General features: G+C 37.2%; 1 protein-coding gene across 1 annotated transcript in view; it reads left to right on the forward strand.

Moving 5' to 3' along the window:
* The window catches only part of SLC26A2 (solute carrier family 26 member 2), a 33189-nt gene extending 25277 nt beyond the window's left edge, over positions 1–7912 (forward strand). Inside the window, exon 3 of the mRNA XM_005558232.4 lies at positions 781–7912. Coding sequence (XP_005558289.1) covers positions 781–2301 — 1521 coding nt within the window. The 3' untranslated portion in view covers positions 2302–7912. The remainder of the gene's footprint in view (positions 1–780) is intronic.

The raw sequence follows: 7912 nt of genomic DNA on the forward strand, positions 1-7912 counted from the left end.
GCTGAGCCATCACGCCCAGCCAACTTTTGCCTTTTTGTTAGTATGTCTTACCAAGAAGGAGGAAGGCATAACAATTCTGAAAACTTATTAGATGGAGGAGAATATAAAGAAGTAAAATTTTAGAATTTTTATTAATATGGGAGACAGTGTGGCATAAGTACATATATACTGCGTGAGAATGGTTTCTTAGTATGAGGTTAAAGATAATTCTACAATAATTTCTAAAGTGTGATTCTATTTTGATGTAAATCTGGTTTTTTGTTTTACCAATTAAAACTTCACTTGTACACTTGCTCTTAGCCAAGGGGCTAAGAAAGCAGTAAGACTTCACTTTTACAGTAGTGATTTATAATTTAAGGAAAATACATGGTTTCTTAACTAGAAGAATTTTTTCCAATTTGAAGTTTTCTTGTGGATCCTTGAGAATGTTTTTCTTTTAAAAGAAGTCTGTTCTTTGTGATGGGAAAAATGAAAAATAAAAATAAAAGAGGTCTGAACCTTTTCAAGTTTAAGAAACATTGTATGAAAAGAAAGAAATCTAAAGTTCCTGTCTCACCTGGGCTAATAAGTAACAGTGTGACCTTGGGCAAGTTGCTTAGCCCTTTAAACATAATTTTCGTATTTGTAAAATGAGAAGATTGATGTATGATTGTGTTTATTCTAGCACTGACATTCTGTGATGCTCTGATGATATGTCTGCATGCAAGAAATATCAGGATAATACAAACTTTAAAAGTTCTTTTCCATTTATATTTAACATTTCTATATCCTTCCTTCCAGGTAGCGATGGGCCTCTTTCAAGTGGGTTTTGTTTCTGTCTACCTCTCAGATGCCTTGCTGAGTGGATTTGTCACTGGTGCCTCCTTCACTATTCTTACATCTCAGGCCAAGTATCTCCTTGGGCTCAACCTTCCTCGGAGTAATGGTGTGGGCTCACTCATCACTACCTGGATACATGTCTTCAGAAACATCCATAAGACCAATCTCTGTGATCTTATCACCAGCCTTTTGTGCCTTTTGGTTCTTTTGCCAACCAAAGAACTCAATGAACACTTCAAGTCCAAGCTTAAGGCACCGATTCCTATTGAACTTGTTGTTGTTGTGGCAGCCACATTAGCCTCTCATTTTGGAAAACTACATGAGAATTATAATTCTAGTATTGCTGGACATATTCCCACTGGGTTTATGCCACCCAAAGTACCAGAATGGAACCTAATTCCTAGTGTGGCTGTAGATGCAATAGCTATTTCCATCATTGGTTTTGCTATCACTGTATCACTTTCTGAGATGTTTGCCAAGAAACATGGTTACACGGTCAGAGCAAACCAGGAAATGTATGCCATTGGCTTTTGTAATATCATCCCTTCCTTCTTCCACTGTTTTACTACTAGTGCAGCTCTTGCAAAGACATTAGTTAAAGAATCAACAGGCTGCCAAACTCAGCTTTCTGGTGTGGTAACAGCCCTGGTTCTTTTGTTGGTCCTCCTAGTAATAGCTCCTTTATTCTATTCCCTTCAAAAAAGTGTCCTTGCTGTGATCACAATTGTAAATCTACGGGGAGCCCTTCGTAAATTTAGGGATCTACCCAAAATGTGGAATATTAGTAGAATGGATACAGTTATCTGGTTCGTTACTATGCTCTCCTCTGCACTGCTAAGTACTGAAATAGGCCTACTTGTTGGGGTTTGTTTTTCTATGTTTTGTGTCATCCTCCGCACTCAGAAGCCAAAGAGTTCATTGCTTGGCTTGGTGGAAGAGTCTGAGGTCTTTGAATCCGTGTCTGCTTATAAGAACCTTCAGACTAAGCCAGGCATCAAGATTTTCCGCTTTGTAGCCCCTCTCTATTACATAAACAAAGAATGTTTTAAATCTGCTTTATACAAACAAACTGTCAACCCAATCTTAATAAAGGTGGCTTGGAAGAAGGCAGCAAAGAGAAAGATCAAAGAGGAAGTAGTGACTCCTGGTGGAATCCAGGATGAAATGTCAGTGCAACTTTCCCATGATCCCTTGGAGCTGCATACTATAGTGATTGACTGCAGTGCAATTCAATTTTTAGATACAGCAGGGATCCACACACTAAAAGAAGTTCGCAGAGATTATGAAGCCATTGGAATCCAGGTTCTGCTGGCTCAGTGCAATCCGTCTGTGAGGGATTCCCTAACCAAGGGAGAATATTGCAAAAAGGAAGAAGAAAACCTTCTCTTCTATAGTGTGTATGAAGCGATGGCTTTTGCAGAAGTATCTAAAAATCAGAAAGGAATATATGTTCCCAATGGTCTGAATCTTAGTAGTGTTTAATTGAGAAAGTAGATAGAAGAATGTCTAGCCAATAGGTTAAGATTTCAAATGTCCAACATTTCCCAGTTCCACAGTGGAAAATTTTGCACACTTGAAATTTTAACCAAGTGGCTAGATATTATTCCTTCTTTGAAGCTAATGGCATTTGTATATACACACTGCGGCAGAGCTTGTAGCTGGACAGAGTCAAAAAGAAGAAAATGTGGTTTCAGGTTTTCTTGCAGATATGAAGTGTTCTTGGAATGCAATAAGTATGTATTGAATTGAACTGTAAAGTAGCTCCAAAACTTAATTACTGTCCTGTTTTAGGGGTTATACATTTGGATTCTTCATTCTCCAAGAGATGAAGCGGTGAAGTTGGGATTTGCATTGGAAGTGCTGTAGACTTCTTTATGTGGCTCAGTGGAGAAAGAGGAAAAGAATGTTGCACCTGCTCTAGTACCAATAGGTCAAGAGGCTTCTGGATCACAAAGTCATAACTAGACAGGTTTGTTCTTGTAGTTCTCTATTCCCAGTCTTTGCTCCCCAGATGGCAGTAGTTTTTAGTAGGAAAGTGCCATTCGTGTCCTTAAGGCACAGTCTCATCAGAAGTCTAACACCTGGGCAGGTTTGTAACATCCTGAGAGCCAGCCTGACATTAGACAAAATACCCTTTGTAATACACTGGACATTTTTAATCATGCCTTTCTGTTTAGGATAAATAGGTAAGCACAAAGAGCTCTTCAAAATCAGAAAAACAATAGGAGTCCCTCCTTGTCTTTTCTGTGATCACTGTCCGTCCTTGTTTCTGAGAATTTCTCTACCATTAAGCTCTGTTTTAGCTTTCAATTATTCTAGTTTGTTTCCCACAGAATCTTTCCTAAACTGGTAATTTTGTCAGTGACAATCTTGTCAGTCAGCAATTTCTAACAGCATTTTAAATGAGTTCGATGTACAGTAAATATTGATGACAATGACAGCTTTTAACTCTTCAAGTCACCTAAAGCTATTATGCAGGAGGATTTAGAAGGATCACATTCATGAAACCCAAGTGCCATGGGTGTATTATTCATGATAGCTGGCCTACAGGTCATGAATTGAATAATTTCCTTTCAAAAAGCAAGAATGTCCAACATTGAAAGTTTATAGTTTTATATTTGGACCTTGAAAGGTAAGAAAAAACCAGGCTCTCCAAAGTTAGGAATAGGGAACTAATTTATGAAACAGCCCTCTTTTTAAAAAAAAAAAAAAAGCAAACTGCAAAAGCACAAAATCATTTTTCAATCTGTTCCCAGATTCTAAACAATTTTAAATATTTATGAGAAGCAAATCCTATGTGTAGGGCATCTGTTGGAGTGGGATGCTTTTAGACATAAATATTAAGTATGTACATGTTTAATATGTATATTTAAAATGCATATATATTTTATATCTCTATTATCCTATATAGATATATATAACTTAGCTTTATTGTTAGCTCCATAAGCTGCCAGTGTTGCTTTTCTGTTGGTAGAGCTCTCCCATTTGGTGACATGGAAAATACCTTTCCATTATCACAGCAAAGCAGTCGCTCAGTAGAAAGTCTAGATTTCTGTCTTATAGGTGATTCACGTTATAATTAAATGTAGACTTCCTGAATTTTGACATCCTTTTAGAACTGGGGTCTGGAATTCCAGAAATGTTAATTGCTGCTTGTATTTGTGCTTGTTTGTTTTTAGCTAGTATTTGCCCTTTCTATCCAACCTTATGAATAATAGCAGTAAAATCACAGTATCTTGGTCAGTCTTTATTTTTTTCCTTTTTTCTTTTTTAAGAGACAGTCATCCAGGCCAGAGTGCAGTGTGATCATAGCTCACTGAAGCTTCCAACTCCTGGGCTCAAGTGATCCTTCCACTTTGGCCTCCTGAGTATCTTAACCATAGGTATGAATCACCACACACTGCTAATTTTTTAAATTTTTTCTAGAGATGGGGTCTCACTGTATTGCCCTGGCTGGTCTCAAACTTCAGGCTCAAGCAATCCTTCAGCCTCAGCCTCCCAGAGTGTTGGGATTACAGGTGTGAGCCACTGCAGTTGGCCAAGTTACTTGTTTTTAATCTCTCTTGCCCTTCTCCCAAGGCAGGCTTAAGTTGAGACTATTAAAGGTGTCTAATACCCTGTAACAGAGTAATGAATACATGCTTAAGACGTTTTAATTAGCCAACACCAACACAGCAAAAAATATAATTCCAGCCAGACTTTGGAAAATCCCTCAGAAGCAGGGATAACAGGATTTGACCTTTACCAGCAATTTCTGTCCATATGTGGATGTAAACAGTTCTGGAACGTTATGTATGCAGTTAGCGAATCCTTGAATTATGTTCTGGTTTGTACTTGTCCCATCCATCCAGACAAACAAGAGATTCTGCTTTTGGTAGCCATTTGTAGAAACATTTAAGATGTCACTAGAATTTACATTTCATCCTCTCTACTTGGGTTGAGGTTGCCTGTATTTGGATATTGTTAAAAATGTTTTGGTTGCTGATATTCAGAGGAATCAAACCTGGAACCAAAGCCTAATTTGCCAATAAAAAAACCGTTTTTGGCCAGGCACAGTGACTCATGCCTGTGATCCCAGTACGCTGGGAGGCTGAGGTGGGTGGATCACCTGAAGTCAGGAGTTCGAGACCATCTTGGCTAACACTGGGAAACCCCGTCTCTACTAAAAATACAAAAAATTAGCGGGGCGTGGTGGCACGTGCCTGTAGTCCCAGCTACTCAGTAGGCTGAGGCAGGAGAATCACTTGAACCCGGGAGGCAGAGGTTGCAGTAAGCCGAGACTGTGTCACTGCACTCCAGCCTGGGTGACAGAGCGAGACTCCGTCTCAAACAAAAAATGTTTTCATTTGCTCTCTTGACCAAAGGCTAGGACTTTAGTTCATGAGGCATTATTTTAAACACTATATTGATACAAAAATATCTTGCTTACTCTAAACTTTAGAGTCTAAATGAAGCATTTTCTCAGTGATTACTGACATATACAAAATTCTGAATATCATAAAATGGTTACCATTTAATTGAAATGTAGTGTGGTATACTCTTGATGGTTAGAACTCTTACAGCCTTATATATTTTTAAAGTTGTTACACCCAGAGGGTTGGAGTGTGCCAGTGCACAGGTAGACTAAGGAAAACATTGTAGAGGAGTGAAGAGAATAGACCATTGAAAAGACTATTATCTGACCAGTGGAGGCAGAAAAGAGAGGAACCCAGTTGAATAGGATCCAATCCCCGGTTAGCCCCCACACAATAATAGGGAGACAAGGATTAGGAGCCATACCTCTGAGAACAAGGTCTCTTTATAGAACAAATTTCTCTTTCTAGAAGGGGAGCGTCACAGGGTCACAGATTCACCAAAGCTGAAAGGGCTGAGGAGCTCATGGTAGCCTGGGTTGACCTACTCTGGAGCATGGTGTCTTTCTTCTAAACTGAGTGACTGTAGTACTATCTGTGCCTCTGATAGAATAAAACTGATAGATGTCTAATTTCTTTTTTAAGTAGGACCAAAAGAAAACAAGATTTAGATAGTCTGACTTTGCTTTTAAACAACAGCAGACATTGCAAGTCAAAATTGTTGTCAAATTTACATATGGTAAATGATGAACTTTAAAAATGTGTCCAGGTGTTAGATGAGTTCATTAGACTATTTTAATGCTAATTGCTAGTACGTTTTAACAAGAACAGCAATTATCTGCTGTGGTATTTCCTTAGTAATTGGTCATTTAAGAACATGTTAGGGTTAGCCCTGATCTGAATATAAAAGTGAGAAAAGGGCTACAGTGCATTTCTTGGTAACTTAAATTGAGTCTTGAAGTTGTAACGATCCATTTGGAGTTCTGTGATCCTTATTGTTCTTAATGAATTGTGTTTCTCTATGTATTGTTACAGATGAGCCATAGGTTTCTTTGTATCAATGTAGACATTACTTCAGATACCTCTGAGGACCCAGCCAGCAGTCTAGGACCCTGGGCCAAGTGCTGGGACTATGGTACTAAATCCAGTAGATGGACTGTGTAGTAACTCTCCCAGGGAACACACTGGGGTACTTAGGGAGGTGCTTTGTGGAGCATGTTGAAGCTTTGACTGAGATCTGAGCAGGAGGCAGTGATGTCCCTGGTCTATTCAGGGAAAGATTTCACTGGAAATGGTAAACATCCAATTGACAGGATTTAGATTTCGCTTAGTTTTTCTGCTTTTTAATGTGTCTCTCCCCCATCTCAGTGTTTTCTTTATCCATTCTAGTGATGCCTTATTTGAAACTGGGCTTAAACTGCAAAAAGAATGAAGTTGGATTTAGGAAGCTGTTAGATCATTGAGTGGCATTAAGAGTGAAATTTCACTGGCAGTGAAATTTCCTTGAGCCTAAAATAAAAAAAAAAAAAAATTTTAAAGAATCAGTTTTTTAAATTAAAAAAATAGAAAGCTGTTAGGCTCCTAATTTGTGGGGGTTTTTTTTGTTGTTTTTTTTTTTTTTGTAAAAACAGTTTAGATAATCCTGAATGGAATCATTAACTTGGGTGCTAATTACAAGAATGAAAATTATAATGGAAAAGGATAAAATAATATACCAGCTGGTTTGTTACTATAGTCCATGTATTAAAATACTGTTGAAATATGTTAAAGGTAAATTTTTAAGGTTTAAAAACTTTTAGTAACTTTCAGGGATGCAGAATTTAGATGTTGGAGGTGGGGAGATTTATTTTTATAAGGTAATTTTTATCCTGATAAAGACTTAAAAAAAAGTTTTGCAACTGAAATTTTAAAGTAAACATGTTAAACACAAAAAGTAAAATAAGCATTATAGTAAATAGTGGATTCTCTGGTGTGTATTTTTTATCTTAGTGTTATAAAATTGGAAAAGAATGGACTGAAGTGTAAAAACTAGAATAATGAAGGACACTAAAACGCCTTTATTGTAGATACTATGTTTGTAAGTCTGTAGATAAGCAGCTTAAGCCAAAAAGGTCTTTCAACTGAAACTTTAATCAACTTATTTTGGAGATGTTCTTTTCCCTTGTCTCATGCGCCATCCCTAAAATAATAAGATACATGGGATCAAACAGCCCTTGCCTTTTCAACACAAATCAGTTGGAAAATTATGATTTGAGTCCTGTTGTTGCCATGGCTTCTGTTTCTCAGAAATGAGTGTATATGAACATACCGATCTATGTAATAGACTACTTTTTTTTGTCTTCTTTGCAACTTTGTATACAAACCAAGACAATATCAGGGTGACAGGTGAATGAACTTAAATTCTCAGTCTTGTCTATTCACCAAAAAAGTATACTGCCTGTTTTTTCTTTAATTATTCAAGGTTGATGACTTTTAGGAACATGTTTTATCCTGTATTTTTTAATTAAAGCAAGTGCCTTGATGTAATTCCATGTAAATCATTGCTTAACCCTCTTATGGGATGAGGATGAGTTATGAATGTATTGCAGCCTACTGGAAAGAAGGGGGAGTTGGTTAATAGCAGATACTTTTCTTCTAGAAGGTTATGTTTTATGCTGTTTATTATGTAAGATCCTGTATGTGTGTTGAGATTTAGAGGTTTCATTTATTTTATCTGCTAATAAATTGTTACTCTAATACTA

This window comes from Macaca fascicularis, chromosome 6, assembly GCF_037993035.2.
Source record: "Macaca fascicularis isolate 582-1 chromosome 6, T2T-MFA8v1.1".
Taxonomy (NCBI): Eukaryota; Metazoa; Chordata; class Mammalia; order Primates; family Cercopithecidae; genus Macaca; species Macaca fascicularis.